The sequence below is a fragment of the Pyrgilauda ruficollis genome, unplaced genomic scaffold (genome assembly GCF_017590135.1).
Source record: "Pyrgilauda ruficollis isolate IOZ18807 unplaced genomic scaffold, ASM1759013v1 scaffold104, whole genome shotgun sequence".
Taxonomy (NCBI): Eukaryota; Metazoa; Chordata; class Aves; order Passeriformes; family Passeridae; genus Pyrgilauda; species Pyrgilauda ruficollis.
This window is the reverse complement of record NW_024508545.1, coordinates 1851330-1875402: the sequence shown is the minus strand read 5'-3', so window position 1 is coordinate 1875402 and position 24073 is coordinate 1851330. Positions and strand designations below refer to the sequence as shown.

Here is a 24073-nt window from a genome sequence, read left to right as displayed (position 1 = left end):
TTATTATTATTATTTCTATTCCTATTCCTATTCTCATTTTGCCTGTGAGGGGGCTGGCAGGCAGCAGGGTCCCATGTTCAGCACAGTGCAGTTGTATTTTACCATCCTCTTCACTTGTGGCTCCAAATTCCCCCGTACAATTTTGTGGTTCTCTGAGCACAGCCCACCCTGGCACCAGCCTCCTACCCTGCAGCATCAGCCTCTGAGTCAGGCGGTGTCGCTGACCAGCAGAAGATGTCTGGGGGGTGGCACAGGGGGATGCAGTCAGAGAAATAATGGTGGGAAGGTTGCTCAGACACCTGAAGGATTCAGGTGTGTGGGGAGGTGGAGGCTGTGCTGAAATTGCATCCCTGGAGGGGATTCTGCAGGGCACAATGAGGCCCCTGGATCCCTGGCAGTGCCCAAGGCCAGGCTGGATGGGGCTTGGAGCAGCCTGGGATAGTGGAGGTGTCCCTGTGGCAGGGGGTGAAATGAGAAGATCTTTAAGGTCCCTTCCAAACTGTCCTGGGATTCTGTGATGGGCAGCAGCCACTTGTCACTGGTACCTGCACATCCCCTGGCACCAAGGCTACAGGGAGAAGTGCTGGTCCTGCCCTTGTCTGAGATATGAGGAAGGTTTTGCAGACAGCAAATCACTTTAACATTCTGCATGTGCAAAGTTAAATGTGTTACAGCAAGAAAGAGTGCTGCATTTCAGCAACTGTAACACAGAATTTACAGATTTAATTTGTAGATGTGACAAATAGCAGCATATTTGATGGAAGTGGAAGAAAAAAAAACCCCAACAAATCAATATTGTTTAAATAATACACTCTATTTTATTTAATCTTAAAATAGTTTAACCTTTATGCTACAGACTTGTTTCAAAAAACAGAAGGTCTCATCTTGCACCAAAAATATATATATTTTTATATATATATATATATATAACACTCTGTTTTATTATTATTTCTCTCCAAAGACCCTTAAATACTAGATGGAAAATGAGAACTAAATAGTGAGTGTCGATAAGAATTGAATTTTATTTTTAACTAGAGCCGCACATTTTAAACATTTATATTCTGAGCAATGATTTGTCTTCACTATAGAAGATTCCAAGTTCACACTCCAGCAATTCAGGAAAACTGCTAAACCCTGAAGGGCTCGAGCCAATGCACACTGAGGTCGATGGGCAGCCCCACACCGACCCCAGTGGGTTCTGGTCCAGGCCCCAAGTGCATTGGTTCACAGCCATACAATGGCTAACTTTTCTCTTTCCTGCTGAGAAGAGCAAAAACCACCCAGGCACGTTTTTGCCCTTTAAAAAAAAAAAACAACCAAACAGAAGTTAAAAAGAAAAAAGAAAATTAAAAAAAAAAGAAAATAAAAGAAACAAAACCAAACTATCTCCTACCTATATCCAGTGATTGCTTTTTTCAGATCACTAGCCTTGAAATTTGTTAAGAGAAAATACATAGTGTTTTAAACAAAAGAAAACCTGCGTCAGATTACCATACACGAGCTGTTTAAACAAACACAGTGCACAATTGGAGGAAGTTTGGTTAGGAGGCAGTTGTTTTTATGTACACGTGGAAGTCACATCATATACAAACTGAAAAACAAGGAGAGATCGTTTGCATTTTTTCACGGAAGGACTGCAAACGGGGTCCCTGCAGCTTTCTTCACAACCACTCTTCAGGAGACTCTGTGAAACGGGAAGAAGCAGCCACAGGAGGAGGCTGTTCCAAAGTTACCTTTACAGCAGGAGTGTGAGCCCACAGCTGATGGAAAGACGAGGAGAAAGGATGGGCAGAGCAGCACGGGGCCATTCCCTGCTGCAGCGCCAACAGGATCCATCCATGCTCCCCTCCCACCTCCCACAGAAAGGAATTGGTCACTAAAAACACCACAGTTATTTCTCTGGCCATGCAAGACACTTATGTTCAATGTTCTAGAAAGCTGGAAATGGGAATATCAATCCTTACCTAGCTGATCTGTAAAGTGCAGCATGAATTGTTCTGCTTATGGAAGAAACAGATGTTTGTTACTAACGATACCCCCCTGCTGCGTTGTTTTGCCTTTTTGTGACAACACAGGTAACTCTGGTTTAGTTTTTTATTTTGCCTACAGATAAAATTACGGGAAGCCAAATAAATTTTGAAAACCAGCCAACATGAAAGGAAAGCAGAACTTCCCATGTCCTGACCACCCTTGTTCAGCTTCAAATACTAAAAAATCTAATGGCAGAGCTGTACAAAATTCGCAACAGAAACATCTGGGATATGAAGGAATGTTTCAATTGCACAGTAGACATTTAAAGTGAATAATATCATCTTGTTAAAGTCTAATCTTTGGTTTTTGCCTTAGGAAAGGCTCCAAATGACAGATGAGGGGCAGGAATTTCCATGTACACCACAGAAACTGCAGCCCGCTAAAGTGAGTCGTTCCACTGATTTTGGTGAGTATTCTGGTAGAAAGCGTTCCCTGAATCTTGGCATTTCCAAAACTAGCATGAGAGGCATGATTGGAAGGCAGGGAAATGGTGCAGATTACTAATTTAACCAAAAAAAAGTTAAAAACCACAACCTTAATTTCTGACCCTGATCCTGCAACATCTTTCAGGACAGAGTTTTAAGCACTTGAGTGGCCCCAAAAATTCCCAGAACAGGTCCCAGCTGAACACCCCTTTGCCAGGCTGGAGCTTTGGAATTTGCTTGGGATTTGGTTTTTTATTTTCTGAGATGGTGAATAACACAAACAAGCAGCAGTAGAGATGGGGACTGTGAGTAAAACATTTAATTCCTCTCCTTCATCTACTCCAGGCAAAACTCAGATAGAGGTAAAGAAGTTTAGCTATAATTAAAAAGGAGAGGAATACTGGGCCTTTTTATTACCTTTTCCTGTGCTTTTGCAACGTTCAGCTGTTCCTAAGTCACTACTATTACTATTTTAGCCATTCCAAGCTGTGGGAATTGACCAGTGAAACACAGTAGTCAAGTGGACAGAAGACTCAGTACTGAAGAGTATAAACTATAAATTACATTGAAAATAAAAATGTTTTAATTAAAAGCTGTTCAGTGCATTTGTTACGGGCCATTTGCATCAAAGACAATCCCTCCTGCTGACAACATAACCAAATCAGCTTGGGTAAAAATACTCCTGGCCCAAATTTTGGAAGTGTTGAATACCCCCCAGTTCCGCTGAAATCAGTGAGGACACAGCATTTCTCAAAATCACTGATGCTCACACAGCAACACACTAACTTCTACTAACAAACTCAAGATACTGATAAATTAAAAAAGTCCTGGAGATGGGGGTGGGGAGGCTGGGAGGACGTAAGTTTGCACGCAGTTATTTCGTTAGATATACACACACACGTTAGTAACTGCAGATGTGTTTTAAATTTGGTGCTGTTAATTCTGGTAGGAATCCTCCTCGGAGAAGGCAAAACCATTTGAAGTGATACTGAAATCAGACTACATTCCTGTGGAGGTGGAGAAACGCCGTGGGTTTGGGTCTCGTGGTGCCAAGGACGGGGCCTCTGCAGGTGATGGCTTCACCACTGAACTTCTGTGCCAGGGAGGGCGGGAGGGGAGGGAGAGCACAGTGACAGCAGGTCAGTGACACGGCCTCACAGGAGGTATTTGCGCCTGGTGTCCTCGTCCAGAGTGAGGTCCACCACTTCTGGGGGCGAGGACCAGTTCTGCTGGGGAGCCACTGCTGTCCATGGCTGCGCGGGCTGGGCGCTCCCGAACGGCGAGCCGCGCTTCCAGGAGGACACGCTCTGGATCACCCCTCCCCTGGGATGCACGCACCTGCAGTGAACAGAGGGACACACACGGCGTCAGGGACATGTCAGCTCAGCCACGACATCCCCTCCTCCAGGGCTTTGTTGTTTTACAGTTAGCACTTCCCTCTCCAAACTGGATTCTCCACTTGTAGAGTCCATGGCATCTCAAACGCCCAGTGAACAAAGCTAAATTTAAATCTGGGGATTAAATTATTCCAAAGGAATGCCAGTGAGTGTAATGTGATCCTCCTTAAAGAATATGTGCATGGATCCCAAGGATCTTGAGGAAGCCTGCCCCACCATGTGTAGTACCATACATGATGCAGCTTTACCCACAGAACTTTCTAAAAATAGAAAAATCTCAAGTGAGGCTGCCTAAGAGAAAATGAAAAGCTATACTGCAATATTAAATCAAAGCCATATTAAAACAAGGAGGTAATGATACTTTCATTACAATAATTGCAAAAGAGATCTTGCTAATTATGTTATTACAGTCGTTATGTCTGACTTTTTTTGTTTTGGTCTTTTTAACTGAAAATTACAAACATGCTGGGAAATGCTCACTGACAACAGCTCAGCCCCACTTCAGCAAAACATTTAAGCTTTAAGTGACTGCAGCCAATGAGACTAAAAGGTGTATTTGAAGATAAGGCTCCAGTGCCCTGCTGAAGCACAATACACAGGTACCTTTCACACAGCATTTTTACCTATTACATCCATAGTAGATACATGACAAATGAAGCTCAGGTTAAGAGCAATTAGAAAAAATAAATGCAAAATGAAAGGTAGAATAATTTTGTGCATGATGAAGTGATGACAGGAATTTATTAGAGGCTTTAGGATGATCACTCCATTTCCAGCTGTAAATCCTGCACAGGCACTAATAAAACTTGATACCTAGTGCTCCAAAAATTGTTTTGCTCTTGTAAGCACTGGTAGTGGCTGTAGCTCCTTCTGGCTGCATGGATAAACACGAGGTGCTCTGGCTGCTGGGGTAACCTTTTCCCATTTCTTTGTGAAGGCACGTGTATTTCAGGAACTCCAATTTCCTGCACTGATCAAATATCCCTGACATTTACATTTTATTTATTCCAATTTAAGTCTGTGCTATTTATTTTCTCCAAAACTACTTAGGTTATGCTCAGCTCTCTTGGCTCTGGTTGGAGTTTCACGAAATAGAATGAAAAGTCTCATTCTCTGAGCTGTAACTTCTCTGAATATAAATGTCTCATTGCCTTCTCAGATACGCTGCTTAGGTTTAGATGTGATGTTCAGAATGGCTCTTTTATTACTTCTTCTGTCATAAAAACACATACTTAAAGTATATGTCTACAAGGAATTAGCAATAAGACTCTGGAAGTCTAACAAATGTATGGGATTTCTTTCTTTTAAATCTTTCTTTTAAAGAGAAGTATTTTTAAGCTTAACTGGCAAGAAAAGCTTGTAGGCAGAGCAAATTAAATATGATGTTTGGTCTCAGGGACTGTGGTGCACCATTCTGAGAATAGTCCTCAGTGTTTAGGCAAAGCTAAAACTAACTTTTCTTCCCGAAGATTATGAAAACAAGCCACAAATTATCTCACAAAAAAAGATACCTCTGAAAGATAAAAGTGTTTATCCTTAAACTAGTCACACAAGCAGCCAACAGCAAAACACTGAGTCAAACATGAGCTCAGAATATGCTTCCAATCTACAGCTAAGGGAAGCTACCAAGTAAAGGCAATAAAAAATCCCCAAAAACTCCTGGAAAAAAACCAGAGGAAAACTGGTTTATATGCATGCATGATTTAAAAAAAATTATGCCAGTGAAATATTTAACAAACTGAAAAATATGATTTGGTGACCTTAGTAAATGCAAAGGAATATCCCAACGATGAGAAACAGCACCAATTCACTCAGAATCTGAAGAACTACAAACAATGGACAAATTCCAGGACGTCACAACTCACACCAGCCCAACAATGACACGGAATAGGGAGCATGATAAAAACCAGGATCCAAACACCACACTAACTAAGCATGCAGGAAATACTGATCATAAACCTAACTTTTGTTCAAATGACAACCCTGCCAGAAGCCCATCAATACTTCATAACTGCAAGCCTAGACCTGCAGGAGAAATAAAGCTCTAAATAGGATTCAAACAACTGAAATGTGTGAGTGAGTATTCAAGGGAGACAGTAAACACTGGTCTGCAGGAGATGGGTACAGGAACAAAAGAAAGAACAGGACAGTGCTTTTAGTCTGATTTGCTGGAAGTATTTCAGTTTTTATCTACTAAAACTCATTTTAAACAGCAACTCTGCATTTAGCTCATGTTTCCATTCCCACAGAGAGTGAATACTATCGAGGCAGCAGCATGGAAAGCTTTCAAAGAGGGGACAGAGGCACAAGGGTCCTGTGTGTGCTGCACAGATTTACAGCAGCCTGTGCTGGAGGGTGAATCCACACCTCTCACCATCAGCACAAAGCCCTGGGCTCTGCTGCACAAACAGCCAGGAGAGCTGCTTCCTAAGGAACCACCATCTTCCTAAAATGTTGGCCATGCAAGGACTTTCTCACTGTTCTAAAAGCTAAGATTAAATTCCCTTTCTGGATCTGGAATTTCCTTTTTTTCTACATCCAACAGCACGGGGCTGTGCCCACATTATCCTGAAGTTTCCTGCCTGGGAAATTGGGTCCTGAACACTTTCTTTCTTCCTTCTTCTATCTAAGAAAGATACAGTGAAGGGACAAGGAACTCTTCTGTGTTCCTCACACCCCTTTTCTGCCTCCAAGCATCCACTAGGCAGCAGAAAATTTTGGAAGGCGCTTGTCTATGTACTGTTTTGACTTGGTTTTATTCCATTGAATTCACACTCCACACTATTAGAAAATGTCAGTTTTGTTGAACTGTTTCATAATATTTTAAGCCAAGGAAAGACCACAGACTAAAAATTAAGAGTAACATTAAAAAAAAAACCTACCAAGAAGAACAGCTGCACAGGTTTCTGACTGAGAGAGAAACCTCTGGCACCCTCACCCTCATCTACTTTGACCTCTCTTGAATCTTGAAATAAACCCAAGATTCAAAATTATGTGATTTTCAGCCTAAAGGGGATATCTTACTACATTAGCCATTGAAAAAATTACAGCATTTTTACCCCTACTGATTAATTAAATAAAGTGAAAGCTGATAAAAAAATCTTAATATTTTGAAAGGAAATAAGAACCCACTCAAAGATTTTCACTTAGTTATTCCTATCTTGATGTATTCCTTTAAAATCTGAATTTCTGATGTATGTACACTTAGTATCTCAATATTTGGTATTTTTATGCTACACATCTTTAGCCAGTTAATGTTTGATATTGAAACAAAACTTTAATCTTTAATAACAATCAAGTTGGTCACTTTCTAAAGAAAAACACATTCTGACACCACCATGACCAGCAAAACAGAAAAAAACCCCCAACATTTGCTACCTTTTGGGCATTACTCATGGATGGGTAACTAGAGAAGTGAAGTTCTTTCTTTATTGATTTTGATAATATAGACATTCTGATAAAATGAAAGTAATATTAGAGCAAGAAAAAATAATTCATACCTGGCATGTTCCTGAACTCCAACAATCTCTACTTCGCTATCAGAAGAGGCAATGCTAATTTCTTCATTGGCCTGGGCATTGCCACAAGAGGTTTTGTCACCTGCAAGGAAACCTGGATCCAAACGACCTAGAGACGGGGACAATGGGAATACAGACAGTGTTTAACAGCTCACATGACTCAGAAATCAGCTGGAAAAGGAGTTTCACAACCTAACAAAAAACTGAAACAATACTAAGATTAGAAAATCTCATTAGACCAAGTTTTTTAACTCACAATTCATGGCCTGATACAGGAAAAGCACTAGATTTAGCCAGTGTCAGTAGCTCTGGTGATGGTGCTGTCACACAAATGTGAACAAAGCCTGACTGTTGCACCAAGAACAACCAGAATTTCCAGCTGAAATGTTATGACAGTGGTAAGAGTCAGATTGTCTCTAAACCTCTGTAACATTAAGAAACAAAACAATCTAAGCAAATACAATGATAATATAGGAAAAAAATGCCTATAGACAGGACAGAAACATCCCATCCCAGAAACATCAAGGAAAATTGATTTAATTTCTTTAAACAAAAAACTAGGGGAAACTGGTCAGCAAAAATCACAGCAAACCCATCAGTTTCTGGCAGTGCTGCTCCATATATCTGCTCTAACATTATTACAAATACTTGAAAAGAAAAAGTGGTTTACTTAAGTCCCATATGCAGCAGGGCTGTTTTTTCATTACAGTTCCTCATGATATCCAGTTTGTCAGTCAGTCAAACCACAAGCCCTCTCTAAATACTCACAGCAAGTGTGGCACATTTTTGCCTTTTTTGCCAAGTGCTGCTAAGAAGGTTCTTCACCCCAATTAGTGAATGTCTTGAGTCATACAGGATAATACATGGGAAACACAAAGCAGCCGAAATTATTATTTCTTCCACAGAAAATAGATTTCTTGAAAAATCAGTTAATTAAAAGATATAACTTCTACTCTTCCCCCCGCCGAAAAAAGAGAAAATTATTAATTCCACTGTCTCTGTCATTAGCCTGAGGGATGCTGGGCAGCCTTGAAGTAGCTGATACTACCTGCTACTGAAAAACCACTTGGTCAGCTGTATTACACAGGGGAAGAGTCATTTGTTGAGCAGGAAATTTGAGAGTAGGTGAGTATTTTATGTGTATCTAGTCTGAGTGGACACCTCCTCAAAGATGAGAGGAGGAGGAGAAGCAATAATGATCCACAGGATTTCAAAGGTGTGTGAACAAGCAGAACTGATTATACCCCAGGGACATTAAAAGGAAACAGAAGAAATTAAACTTGAAACAAGTGCCAGGGAAACTTTCCAATGACTGCTTAAAGTATGTGGGAAAGATGCAAACAAATAGAATCATAGAATGGTTTGAGCTGAAAGGGACCTTAAAGCTCATCCAGTGCCACCCCCAGCCATGGGCAGGGACACCTTCCACTGTCCCAGGCTGCTCCAAGCCCCATCCAGCCTGGCCTTGGACACTGCCAGGGATCCAGGGGCAGCCACAGCTGCTCTGGGCACCCTGGGCCAGGGCCTGCCCACCCTGCCAGCCAGCAATTCCTGCCCAAGATCCCAAAATCTGTGCCTGCCCTGTGGCAGTGGCAGCCATTGCCTGTGTGCTGTCCCTGCAGGCCTTGTCCCCAGTCCCTGTGCAGCTCTTGTGCTGTATGTTCCATTTTTGGAAAGCTAAGACCCTTGGTGACTGGATCAGGGTTAGCAAGGGAAGGAAACACATGTGGTATCAGGTACTGAAGAAGGAATTTCCACCTCACAAGACAAAAAAATATTGGTCAGCTGAACTTAAAACAAATTAATAGCCCAGACAGTTTCTTCCCAGCACTGCAGTTGAGCTGAACATTTATTGGCAAACATCATTGACTGCCAGAAAGCCCAAAAATGGTCATGGGTGTTTCTTCAAGTGGCTGGGCAGACTGTGAAACATGAAATTAAAGTGCTCAGAGACTTTAATTCACTTGCCAGGGGCTTCACATTGCCAGAGGGCAGGGCTGGATTAGACACTGGGGAGAAATTCTTCCCCATGAGGGTGGGCAGGCCCTGGCACAGGGTGCCCAGAGAAGCTGTGGCTGCCCCTGGATCCCTGGAAGTGTTCAAGGATGGAGCTTGGAGCAATCTGGGATACTGGAAGATGTCCCTGACCAGGGCAGGGGGTGGAATGGCATGGCCATAATATTATATAATATAATAAAATATCTATTAATACAATATCTATTGTTTTATTGCCTAACCACCCTACATTATCTTGTCAGGGTAATGTCTGGCAAAGGAGCAAAGCAGACCAGCTTCTAAATAGCCCCAAAAAGTATCCCCACACGTATAAACTGGAGTCCTAAAAGAGCTTCCACATATTACCATAGCTTTAAGTTCAGACAACAAAAAGATAATTAGCAGTAGCAAAACCATGATTAGCAGAGTAGCTGAGTGTTAACCATACTGCAAGAGTAGCTGAGTGTTAATCAGGATTATAGCACAGACAGACAGATTTACACCTCTGGCCATACAAATTTCATGCCTAATAACATACCCACGCAGTTAATTTCTTTGCATGAACACTAGGATGACGCCCAAAGTGATGTTTTGTTTGCCCTATGCCACCAGGGCTTGCAAAAGAGACCCAAATATTTGCCCATGCACAAAGATGTGATAGTGTAATAAGATTTTTCACTTTGATAGAGCTGCTTATGTGGCTATATTTTCCCATGGAAACACATTCTTTAAAGTCTGCTAAACAAGATGCTGGCTGAAGATTACACTTGTGAACCAGATGCAAGATTTGAAAATTCTGCTTTCCCAATGTGCAACCCTAGAGCTGGCAGGAAAAGGCCAGCACTGGCAAAGGGGCAGTCAGATGTGTACTGAGGCTGCAGGGTAAGGTGAATGCAGGAGCAAACAGAGATTCATCCTTTTAGCTGCTGACATAGCCATAGCTATGGACCAAATCCATATGAACCTTCCTAGGGATGAAGAAATCTCTTGATGTTTCCAGTTTTCTTTTACCTGCAAGTCCCCTTGGATATACGTGGAGGAAGGAAAAAAAAAAATCCTACCTGCACTGCAGCATTTTAAGAGAAAAGTGGAAGAAAGCTTGGTAAGAAACATTACTTTTTATTTCCTTATATTCAATTGGTGTACTTATCCATTAGTGCTATGTAATACAGGTGATTTCAGCTGTTCTAATTGTTTAATAAATCCCTTAATAAAGGACTGGGATTGCTAGGGGTCAAATAGCTATCAGTCAGCTGCTGTCCTGCAAAAAATAGCAGTGAGCTTGGAAAACAAAGGCAAGCTTCAAAAAGGCTGGAAAAAACATCCAGCCATGGACCACAGTGAAAATAATGCACAGAGATTCTCATACTCAAATTGTGCACTTGTAGACTCCATAATAATGGAGCATCTCTTTACAAAGCACCACCTAATTGTGTTTCTTTAAGCCTTAGAGACAGTGAAAAGCAGCTCAGAGCCACCACAACCCTCCCCACGTGGGTGCCCTGTGGCAGGAGACCCAAGGGAAAGAGAATGAAACACAAACCTGCTGTGCACCACCAGGAAAGACTTATGTGTCTAATGCAGCCTGAAATCCTAACATGGGGGTAAGAAAAGGAGTGGAAGGGAAGTAAAATTTTGGCATAAAAAGCTGTGGGATGAAGCTGATAGAATATGATCCCTGACAACATCCAATACTGTCTAATTTTCTAAGGGGTATCGGAAATGCAGATGGAATAGGGGAAGAATTAATGTTTTCATTTTAAAGGAAAAAAAAAAAAAAAAAACAAAAAAAAAAAAAAAAAAAAAAAAAACCAACCCAAAAAAAAACCCAACATACACAGGCAATCCCAGTCCTGAAAATGAGATTAGGACCAATTGCCTAGCTGGTGGCATGGGTTGTCATAACCAATCATTCAGTAACAAGATTAGGTCACTTTCATTTTAAAAAAAACCACCACCAAAACCCCAGATCTAAGTTCTCTGTAGTAATTAGAAGGAAAAGAAGAAGGAGAAAAGCAGTTAAGAAAATTAATGTCAAAAATATATTGCAGGAATATTTGTCAATTTTTATCACTTGTATTTTGGAGTAAATGTCAGACCTTTTTAATAAGCACCTGTCCTGTTCTCTCACAAAATCCACATAGGGAGCTTTTACAGCTGTATAAACTATAAAAACACTGAAAGCAAGGAAGGGAGACCCACCAACTGCAACGCAGGCACAGATGTCAGAGAATTGAAACAAACCTGTATCAGCACTCATTTCATTCAGCAGCCCTCTGGTTCTCCAGGCAGATCCTGAGTCTTGATTTCCTAAAGAATTACTGTGCTCTTGAACTACTGCAGCTGCCAACAGATTGTCCACATTTACCACTTCTGGGTCTGAGTTTGTGTCTGATATATCATAGTGAGCCACAACAGGGGGTCCATCTGCAGGGGAGAAAAGCAACACAGGTTAGAAACCAGCACAGAATGAAAGACACCTCAAAAAGTACAAATAATTTGTTTAAGGATTAATGCAACATCCTACATGAAGCTCTTAAAGTTACATAGTGGTAGATTGTAGGAATTATTGAATTTCAGTTAATGAACATAGCCTGAGATTACAGAGACATTTTGACCTTTGCATACACAGAAAACACAAGTGTCAGAAACACACGTTTATCAGAGTATTGGTTATTTGTGCACTGTCTTTTACATTAACACATAAACATCTCCATATCTGACAATGTTACATTTACAATCTTTAAAGGATAAAATCTCCAGTTTAAAATAAAAAATAAAAAAAAATCACAGGACATTAAATTGGGCAGACAAGATATTTATCTAGAGAATTTTACAGAAGTCAAGTGACAGCTTACATTATTATAGGGTTGATTGAATAAAACTAACTTTCTCATAAAACTGATCCAGTAACAATGAATTTAATATTAGGCAACTTTCTTTTCAGAACATTCACCTGTCAAGAGCAGGGGGATTTTTCAAAATTGCAATGTTTTTTGGTGGTGTTTGTTGGGGTTTTTTTAAGATCAAAATAACAAAAAATAAAATTATATTGTGCAGTGATAAATATGCTTTTCATTCAGCATGATTATCATATGAATTTTTAGCCACCATAATGAAAGAGAAAGAGGGAGATAAAACTTCTTACATGATTCTGAAATCTGTCCTTGAAGAATAGCAAAAAACTATTTTTGATCTGTTTTGTTAGGACCAACTAAATTCTTTGTGATGAATGAAAATAACTTATAACTGGAAAGCATGCTAGAAACAGAAGAGGATCAGGAAAAAAACAGGCAAATTCAAGACAAAGATTGATGTGGAAGCAGGGAGAATGGGTAAATAATGCAATTCTGAGAGGATGTGAGTGTTTTAGCTCAAATGCCTTGCCCCATCTGCAGCTCACTGACTGATTCAGCATGGATGAAAGTGGTTGGAGCTTCCCCTCCCCAAATGAGAGGATCAAAACTTTCTTTGGACCAAGGCTTCATCCACACAAATGACCATGAGACACAAACACAGGCTGGGCCAAAGCTCAGCATCTTTGCAGTTCTTTAACTCCAAGGAGGTTCTTGGAGTTCTGCACTGAGCATCTACAGGACCTTTTGTTATGGGTGTGATACATGGAGGGTACAACTTGTATGGGATAATATAAAATAATCATAAACTAAGAATGTGTTCAGGAAGACAGGACTTTCAGAGTTACAAAATGACTAATGAAATATTTTAAAGTGATAAAGAATAAAATGAAAAGCCTTAGAAAAAACTGGTTTCTTTTTAGAGTTTTGAGTGGCTGTTAAAGACAGAAAGAACAGGATGAACTAGAAGTTTCAAATTTACTCCTCTGAAAAGCTGTTCTTCTGAGGTTTTTAGAGCGAATTTTGGTTTTGGGGGCTTTTTTGGAGGGGGTGTTTTTTAGAAACTTGGTGCCTGAAATAAAACTCAACTGACTATTTTCAGAAACCCGTACTTTGTGATTAGCAACACAGTTCATCAGAGAGTGACATTTTGCTTAAGTCGTACTAAAGATCAGTTTTGCAACAAGGTATGAAGAAATTCGCAAAATATTTCGGCTCAGACCTGCCTCCAAAACAACAATTCCATGGAACAATGTTACATTACAAACTTAAAACAGACCCAACAAAAATAAATGAGTAGTTAAATGCCAATGTATTAAAGACCAAACTGTTCGCAACATGAAACGCTGATGATTATGACTGGAACAGAATTCCTGATAATTAACTGGAAGGCAATCTTTGTCTTTCTAAAAGGCAATTACAAAATAATGGAATACTGAGTTCAGAATTAAGCTGGCTGATGTTCAGTTAATTATTTGTGACAGCTGATGATTAAATTACATGCAGAAGTTAGGGCTGGACTGAATCATGGGAGGCATGTTTTCTTTCAGTCTTATCATCAGAGTTCAGCGTGAACATATATAATGTGAGCTGTAAAAATAAACAGTCGAGTGCAGAAGATACGAGGGTCAAGTACAATATTGACTATTTGACCATTTTTTCAACAGGTTATCTAAGATTTCAGGAGCTTGGGACTGTTCCTTCAGGCCTTTGTTTCTCTTGCTTCAGACCTCCAAAAGCAGAAGCAAAATTTGATTTTTAGATAGACGTGTCTACACAAGTAAAAGTGTATTTGGACAAAAGGCACCAATAGTCTCAAGTCAAAATTGTACCACTCCTACATGTATAATCATGCAAAAATGTATAATAAATGTATATACATGCAGAGTGATATTCTCATCACCTACCCATAGAAATAACTTGTGTGAAAGTCTTCATCAGTAGGAAATACAAGCATAAACTTGTTATCTGTAGCTCCACTCTTGTATCTTCCACACTTCCAAAGAGCACACCTTATAACTTAGCTTAAATTCAGTATACATCAAACAGACAAAAATATTTTCAATATAATTTACACACTGTAATTATATTTGTCAGGGTAATAGCCACCAATTTAACAATCTGGAAAAAAGAACCCCAAACAAACTGCCTATTTACAAAGCAATCACAGCAGAGATCTATTTTTGTATTTCTCAGCCTTGCCTTTCAGGATCAGATCTGGAAATTAGGAAAGGCCCCCAACACCAGGTTTATCCACACCTATCACCAGCAGATGACTAACACAGCCAAGATAATGGCCACCAAGCTGCAACAAATCCTCAGATTCCCCATATTTACAAAAAAAATAAATAAGCATAAATGCTCACATGTGTTTAAAAAAAAAAAAAGTCAACAAAAACCACACAAAACCAAACAATGAAGAAGTTGCAGGCAACAACAAGCAGATGGGAGTTGCAGTTGAAGGCATATTAAAAAAAAAATCTTCTAAAAATCCTCTGTTCCCAAAAGCTGTTTCCTTTTCAGTGCTGCATGGAAGGGACAGGAGTGGTTAAATCTGGAAATAAATAATACTTCCCTAGCAAAGTACATGATCATCCAGTGATGTGATGCAAAGTGAATGTATTGTACCAAGAAATAATGACAATTGGCTTCAGCTAGGAAATAAAGTGAAAAAATGCTTTCAGGTTGAAAAAGTAAAAAGGATTAACTACAACCATAGGTGTAATTCATCATCTTTTCTTTGTAATAGAGACACTACACATAATTACTGACCCTAAAAGGATTTCAAAAGGTTAAAAAACAGACATCAAGACAAACCATGCCAGAACAAGACTTAATGTAGAATAGTCAGGAGGTTCCCTGGTCAGTAATTTAAACTATCTACTTTAGAAAAATTACATCTTTTGAGAACCCAAGGTAGCTGGAAGAAGTACATTAATGCTTGAAGTGACAAGCATTAATTCATTTCTAAAGCAATAAATGCTTGGAAAAGGCAAGGCTGAAAGTTAATAAGTACCAGCAGCAAAATATAGCTGTTGACATTTAATGCTATAAGGGGGGAGGGAAAGCCTGCTTTCTTTTTCTCTTCCCCAAAGAATTCAGAGGCAGAGGTCATCACGGGGACAGCAATTCCAAGTGTCCAACTCTCCCTTAATTTAAACAGCTCATCACAAATAATTCCACTCAGAACAACTGAATCAGAAGTCACATGCACAAAAATCCAGGTCTACACATACCAATTCCCATGTTAAACTTGCAACACAGAAAATTAAATCACTTCTCATCTGCTACCTGCTCCCTCACTTTTCTTAGTGCCACATCTCAACACTCAGCAGCCTAACCCATGCTGTAAGATCCACACGCCTATTATCCCTTACTTCATTATAATGGCAGCACAAGCAAAAGGGGGAACTCAAGCATAAAATTTCAGCTGTAGGTAAAAAGCAGCCATTCCATAAGAAGCACTGTCCCTTTACACTGCACGGGCTGTTTATCATTGCAGAGGAAACACAAGATATCAGCTGGCAGAACCTCAGTGGGGAAATAAGTCCTTGAAATTTGTGGAGACAGGCTGAGAGACCTGTGGGTGTTCGGACTCCAGGGACACCCCAGAGCCCCTGCCAGGGCCTCCAGGGGCTCCAGGAGAGCTGCACAGGGACTGGGGACAAGGCCTGCAGGGACAGCACACAGGCAATGGCTGCCACTGCCACAGGGCAGGCACAGATTTTGGCATCTTGGGCAGGAATTGCTGGCTGGCAGGGTGGGCAGGCCCTGGCCCAGCGTGCCCAGAGCAGCTGTGGCTGCCCCTGGATCCCTGGCAGTGCCCAAGAATGGGGCTTGAAGCCACCTGGGAGAGTGGAAGGTGTCCCTGCCCATGGTTGGGGATGGAATGGGATGAGCCTTAAGGTCTCTTTCCACTCAAACCATTCTATGATTACAAATCATTATTTCTCTTCACCTTTCTTACATTTAGGCATGCTGAGCAGAGCTGATCACCTAAACTCCTTCCCACTGCAGCCAGAGAGAGGAAGTTCAGAGTCAGATAAGCTCAGCCTGGAAATTGCAGCTTGGAGCATCAAGAACACCATCTCCTCTCCTTCCCCAGCAAACAGAAAAAGCTTGGACACCACTTCAGCCCAAGTACCTCAATTTCACAGTACTCCAGTTTCACAAGAAGAATTCCAGCCTCAAGAATGGGATTTTAAATTTGCTACATTTCCTCTATAAGTAGAGGAAAAAAACCTGAAATCTCCAGAGGACTATCCCGATTAAAATAAATCCAAAATTAAAAGCCTAATTTTGGTGTTCTGAGCTGCCCTCTAGAGCCATGTGTCCCTGCAAGGAAGAGACAGGGAGTCATATTTACATGTGAATATCACCCCAAGTTTTAAGACACAAAGACCAGTACAGTAATAAAAGCAACAATAATTACAGCACTTTGTTCTTACAAAAAGCTCTCCATTATATCCCAGAAAACTCCGAGGTGGTTATTAACCTCCTTTGTCCACGAGGGAAACTGAGGCAGGCAGCAGCCTGCAGCTTGCTCAAGGCTAAGGAGCAGAGGAGCTCAACCCAGCTGAAAACAACGTTTCCCTCCAATTACTGGGCTATTTTTAACTGCTGAATGTTTGAGGACTTTAGAAGCAGTGCTTAGGAATGCTTTTGGGAAAGGTGCAAATGCTAAAATGGCTACAGAGCCCTGGGAGACACAGCCTCTGCCAGCCTCACCTCCACCTCTTGGCTGTGAACGTGGGCACTGATGGCCTCAGCCTCACTACTCTAACTGAATTTATTTCTATGGAACAAATGAGAACAATGAGATGTTTTAAAATAATGAAAGACCTAAGAACACCCTCTTTTACACTGGCTGCTTAAATTTAAGAGATAACTCCCACTTACTTCCAGATTACACAAAACATAAAATGGACTTTATTATCTATACAGATTTTAAGGTCAGGTGACCACAACTGAAATAATATAGTGATACACAAAACTACAGCCTTTTTGTTTCAGATAAGCAATACAAACCTGGTACTAATTAAAACATGACCCAGACCTTCTATTTCAAAACTATGTGCAGCTCAAATGTCACTAAGTACCTGAACTGTCAAACAATTCCCGAAGGGAAGTGGGAGCTGGAGATTTGTGCTTTTTTGTGTTGTTTAGCAACATGGAACACTTCATTGCTATTTAGGTTTATTTATTTATTCCAGGTTACAGTAGTTACATTTCAAAATTTACAGGGTTAAGCAAATAATACATTGTAAATACAATAAAAAACAATAGCAGTGTAACAACATTCTCTCTAAAATCATAAAGTGAACTTTATCAGTGAATCCACTTTCCTGACACTTTCCTTTGTTTCACACAGTAAAGCTTTTCTGTTTGGTGTTTCTTTGAACCATAATGATAAAACAAAATCAAAACAACATGATCAAATTATTATCTGTTCTCAGACTGAATACTTTTTAATATAGCATAAGAAAAGAAATCCCAAAAATTCAAGTCTTGCTGAACAACATTCATACTTTCAGGCTTTTTGATGACTGGATGGAAAATATCTTGGATTTAATTTAGCAAATTATGACTGAAGATAACAAAGCATTTTTCACTGAGTGTTAAGCAAAGGCACATGGAATATGGCTATGAATTGAGAAGACTGGGAAGTGGAATTCACTTTGTATCTCACTGCAGGAGTTATTTTCTGTGATGCTGCCTAACAATGCAATAATTATGGCAGCAGGTACATCAACCAGGTCTCTTCCCCAGTTTTACTTAGAGAAGTGTCTCAGGAGGGTTTTGGAAACCATCACATCCTTACGTAACCATGATAGTTAACAAAAGTAAATAATTCCCTGTGTTAACACAACTTCCATTAGGAGAAGGCAGAAAACATGCACCCCTGCAGAAAATATGACACTTTCCCCAGCACAAACTGCACCTTTCCATGGCAGGACTGATACAGCCTCTGACGGTGCAGACTAATCCCCTGCTCCATCGCTCTGCACTTGAAATCCCTGCTAACTTAATAAGCCTATTTTTCCATGTGCCTTCATTTTGCTGACCTAACACCAAGGGATTAATGAAATTTGTGAGAATACCAACTTCTGGCTTCATCTTTTGCAAGGTACTGTCCATCTCTATCAATCAGCCTGATTATTTTGGCTTCTACAGCACCAATCACACAGTGCATTTGTTCTAACACATGTAACTGCAGTGGTCACAGTGCAGACCCCCATTATTTTAAAAACATTTACCCAACTGGCCTGAATTACACACCCTCACAGGCAAAGGCTCGCCTCATGGTCAGTTGGAGGATTCTCTGGACAAAAAAACTGCAAAATAAATTCAATTTTTAATGAGCTTAAATGCCAGCCCCATTAAAACCAGTAGAAAATTTCTACTACTATCAATGGGACTAAAGTTTAATTTCTTAATGCCCTTGAAATATTATTTATAAATTTATCCACATACAGTATGTGGATATAGAAAGAGACAAAATATATTAAAAGAGGAAACTGTGATAATAAATATGTTCCAATTTGTAATATAACTGCCAAATATGATCCTGTTTCATTGAAGTTAAGATTGGTTTTTCAGTCTTTACCCTAGCAGCTCAGATAAAATAACCCAACAATCCTGCACAAACACTAAAAGACACTATGCTTAAAAAAATAGATGTGTATTTCTGCCTGAATTATTTTGTCCTAGTACTGTTAAAAATGACACTAAAAGTTTCACATTTTGACTCTTTTTTTTTTCCCTGCACTGTTATTTTTGCAATAGAAAATCTGAAAAAAGTTTCATTGACATGAGTTTATTTTATATTGTATGTTAATTTTTTTTTCCTAAATAAAACCTGACCATTCAGATATTTATCGCTAAAGACCTTCCTCATCAAACCCCACTGAAAGGAGCATGAATGCCTTGGGAAGAACCTGCAGACAAGCCTGAAAGCCCCTGGACTTCCAGGAACTCCTAAAAAGGGACTGATCCTAGAAGGAAATCCTTTTACTGCAATGTCAGTTTGACATTTAGTGAAATTTAAACTGAGCCTTTATATAAAGGCTTACTTCTTGTGCACTTGCACAAAAAAGCATAAAACCCAAACCACTACGTTTCACCTGCTGCTAAATTCCAACTCCAGAGTTGTGCAGGTGCTCCACTGCTCTCAGGCTGGAACAGCTGCCATATTAAAAACACATAATTCAATATTTAAAGGGATAATATAGGAGCCTGAACCAGAGGAGCTGCGGCTGCCCCACCCCTGGCAGTGTCCAAGGCCAGGTTGGATGGGGCTTGGAGCAGCCTGGGACAGTGGAAGGTGTCCCTGCCCGTGGCAGGGGGTGGCACTGGATGAGCTTTAAGGTCCCTTCCAACGCAAACCATTCCATGATTCTGTGAACAGGCCGGTTAGGTTTAAACTGGCACAGCCATCCCTGGAATTACACCAGTCTACACCAGCTCACCCGACTAGATGCATCTGACCTTTTCAAGCTATTATGTGGGTCCAACACTGTAAGTAAAATTCCTTAAAGGAACTAAAATGTTTCTTTACACCATTCTGAAGTATAAATCCTGGGGCAATTAGAGAAACTCTAAATTACCTGTGGTTCTCCATGTCTGTGCAAAACTCCTACTGATTTCTCCCCTACTTGTTAAATGTGGTGGTTTTGAAGTACTTTGATGAGATGCCAGCATAAACATACATTCAAAATGTAACTCAGGGTTGAAAAGTAGACGAGCTTTCTTCCAATAGTCCTAAAGTAGTCTTAGGTAAGTCAGACTGTTTCCATGAGATACAGAATGGGTAAGATAAAAGTTTATGTTAAAATCTCATCTGAAGAAATTTTAACTCCCTGAGGGTTTCTAGTCGAAGCCCTTTGAAAATAAGAGCTTATAATGGAAATCATGACAAACTCAAATGCAGCCATGCCATAAAAATATAGTGAAAATATTCCCAGGAGGCAAAAAGTATAAAATCTGAAACTATGTGTTGGGAACCTGTTTTCTCAAAAAGATACCAAAGAGTGTCACACACAGTTAAAACACAGACTCATCACTAGTGTTGGTATCTGGAGGTTGGTTCCTTCAGGGCTCTGCACCTCCTGGATTCAGAATACAGAGCAAGAAGAGAAATGCTCCTGTTTATGGGCAAATCCTCCAACAGGCAGGCAATGCTACACCTGAACTACAGAAAGGTGGGGTTCCCCACTCAGTTTCAGGCCAAAAACACTTCCCCATGTGGAAAACCTGCTCATGGAGCAGTATCCAGCTGTGCACATCAGCACACTTTTCATTTCAAAGGAGAGGGTTTGTGTCAAAGCCGAAGATTTGGCTCTGGTTTTGAGCAAAGAAGAAAGAGTGAGGAAAGGAAACATTATTTACCATTTACAAAACAATTTACAGTCAGTGATCTTGCACAAGTGTTTTTAGCCTTCAACTAGGTAGCTTTGTGGGAAAATTAAGTTAAAGTTGTATCTAATAGGAACTACTCCCCCAGTCTTCTGGAAGCCTTGAGCTAATTTTATCCTAGAAAGAGTACAGCTTTAAAGTCTGTATGTTCAACTTCTGTCATCCTCTGCTTGTTCTTTTATGTTCACAGCTGTTTGCATTGAAAATAAGTTAGCAGCGATGGAAAAAATAAAATGTTTAAATATTTGCCTCCAGTAACCAAACACAAATTTTTATCTATTCATACACTGAATTATTTCAATTTTTTTTTCTTTTTTTTTTTCTTTTTTAAGGACTACCTGACCAATACATTGAAAATTTGTAGAAATTTCACTGGCTACATATGTTATTAAGTTACTATCCATTTATGAGATACATATGTAAAGGTGTTTCAGTCTGAGACATAAATAAGTTCAACTGAACTCCTTACACAATTTGTTCTGAAATACCTAATTGTTCCATTTATACTATTTTACAAAATATACTATGGGCATGCTTACAGACATACACATTAAAATAAAGTCACTGCAAAAAGCTGCTTCTGCATGCACGGGAAGATTTGTAAAGTTGTCATGCTTTAAAATATTCTGCTCTTTTTACCTTCATAAAAAGATTTATATATATCTATAATATTATATATTATAGATATATATATATATAATCTATGAACACCAGAAGGATCCATTTTGGTGGGGGTTGTTTTATCAGCAAATACTCTTCCCTGAAAGATCTTTTTTAACAGATAAGGATAAGGTTTTAAACTGCAATCAAACATAGAACAACTTGTTTAACTTCTACCTGAAATGCACACAATTTCAGACAAGGAGTTTTCTAATCAGTTCATATTAAAATCTTTGTATCAAAATTATGTATGAAGGTGATCTGAAAAGACTTTATCCCAGTACTTAAAAATTATCTCCTGCAGAGTCTTTCAAACAGATACTCTGAAAATAACACAGGTCTCTAACCTATTTTTTTTTAATGAAGGCATCATATATTTAAAAAAAAAAAGTCAGTCTAGGACAAGAATAATATTAAAATACCAGTGTAGATATTATACTGATAACAAAAACTATTTCTTGAGTTCCTGTTACAGATTTGATCCAAACTGTCAAAGAAATTGATGGAAAAACTCCCAGTGACTTCAGGGAGGGTAAAAAAAGCCTGACCTACAGAAGATACTGTGGTTACTCCCAACAGGAGGAAAAGAAAGTAAACTAAAATAATTAGGGAAGAAATGACTGTGGTTTAAAAAGCAGAGTAACTGAGCTAAAGGAGACCTAAGTGTTTTCTTTACTTAAACTGCAGGCTTTAATTTTCCATTGTAAAAATTTTAATTTCATTTTCATTAGAAACATCTATCAAGTTCTACCTGATTAAAAATACACATTTTTTGGTAGCTACAGAGAAGTTACTTCCCATGAAGGAAGGCCTTATTGGAAATGTGACCCAAAAATCCCTGTGTGTAGCAATAATAAGAATTAAATATTTCTAATACATAGTTTAAATTAATCCTATTTTAAACATCACAGTTTCAAGCCTGCCTATTCAGGATAACTATTAGTACAAAAAAAGAACCCACAAAACAGCAAATTTTTGCCTTACTTAAATGGAGCTGATGCTGTGGCATTCCCCATCACAAGTAAAGAATGATTTCAGTGGTGCTCAGGCATGGTCCAGTCTGACCCAGGCCAGCAGCTATCAGACCACCACGGTGCTCACTTATCAAGCCTTCCTTTAAATTCCTGTGCCAAGACTCAACCCATCCCCTGATGGCTGCTTATCTGAGGGCAGACAGGATTGTTTTTATTCCAGCGTGAAGGATGTGTCTGGGCTGCATTTACAGGAGGAAGCAGGAGCTGCTCCGTGTGCACAGGTTGGGGTGACTCATCTCACCCCACAGTTATCTCTCAGGGAGCGCTGATAAGCCAGGGCAGGGACAGCAAGTGGGAGAGAAAGACACTGCCTGGAGGCATCCTCGGTGAGGCTTATCTCTTCCCACTGAGACCCAGGCAAGAGCAGAGCAGGCACCTGGAATTGGTGGAGATGACCTGCACCCAAACCGAGCACAGAGACGTGTGCGTGTGTGCCCGTGTGCGCACACAGGGTAAGGCAGCCGCCTCCATAAATATTCCACGTGCAACACAGCAGTGACACTGATAAAAACCCTGGTCAGGGACTGAAATGCTGAATGGGAGACAAAAAGGAATTAAATCTGCTGTGCACGCTTGTTATCGACAGCTAAATTTTTAGGGTAAGCCTATTTGCTCATTCTGCCTACAAATGAAGAAGCTAATGTGTGGCATGGTAAAGCTGCAAAACTTGAGAGTAAACAGAGAGTCAAGGAAATGTCATGGGTCTGTATCTAGTCTGGATCTCTAGGGTGCATTATCTCTTTAAATATAAAACTTATTTCCTTATATAAACATTTTAACATGCAAAAAGGGCATCTGGATGAACACCCTGAATGCTCCTATTGTAGCAAACACAGCCCTACTGCTTTTGGAGTATCTAGACATGGATTCTAAATTGTATTTTCCCGAGTTTGGTGATGAAAGCTTAGGGTGGCTCCCCACATACACCTTTAAAGGTGTTTGTTTATATGTGTGTACTGGCACATGCAGGTGGGTGTACTGTGATTGTTTTTAACTACATATATTCACTATAAATTAAGAAAAACAAACAACATCATGATAATAAAACCCAAAAGATAAAACAAAACAAACACATACAAAGAGAAAAGCAAACCTCGTTTTTAGCAGAATCCAAAATAACATCAAGATTGCAAAATCAGATTTTTTTTTTTAATTTCTTTTTTTTTTTAAGTTTATGATTTATTCAGATCAGGCTCTGCCATATTCCCATTCTCTGGGAAGATAGGTGGAAAGTTGTTATTAAAAGTCACTGGAAACTCTAGCGCGGCATCGGCATTTTGATAGCCCACGTACGAATTAAACGGCTGCTGAGGAAGGGCTTGGCTATCAGGCATCTGCACGAAAGCCCCTGACTGTGTGGTAGGGGGGATTCTTTGGCCAACTAGTTGGATTTTAGGTTCCCTGGGCTCCAGTTGCTGCTTGCTTTCTTCGTCCGTGTCAAGATGGGTTAGCTTTTCTATCCACATGCGGAATTTCTCCTCTGTCTGCCTCTGCATCTCGGCAAAGCAGTTCATGGCCTCTTCCAGGACATTGCCTATGCAGTTCCTATCCCACACGGTGCCCCTGTCAAGCAATCCTGGAATTTCCCTGGTCGCTCCTCCAGATCCCCCAGCACGACTGAAGCCAGCTTTAAAGACATTGAGGCCATTTGATAAGACATCATTAAGTAAGAACATAATACTGTTTATTAAGGCATGTTAACTGAGGAAAACAACTTTTCTAATTCTGCCCCTTGGATACCAC

General features: G+C 39.9%; 1 protein-coding gene across 2 annotated transcripts in view; it reads right to left on the bottom strand.

Moving 5' to 3' along the window:
• Positions 1-819: 819 nt before the first annotated feature.
• Positions 820-24073, bottom strand: part of CUNH18orf25 (chromosome unknown C18orf25 homolog) — a 44792-nt gene continuing 21538 nt past the window's right edge. The window contains exons 3-5 of one of the 2 annotated variants that reach the window (XM_041469601.1): positions 11611-11793; positions 7354-7480; positions 820-3794 (exon numbers count right to left, since the gene is read on the bottom strand). In XM_041469601.1, the coding sequence (XP_041325535.1) occupies positions 3611-3794; positions 7354-7480; positions 11611-11793 (494 nt within the window). In that variant the 3' untranslated portion in view covers positions 820-3610. Of the gene's footprint in view, positions 3795-7353; positions 7481-11610; positions 11794-17216; positions 23958-24073 lie in introns of those variants that run through there. The other variant, XM_041469610.1, reaches the window with a different exon arrangement.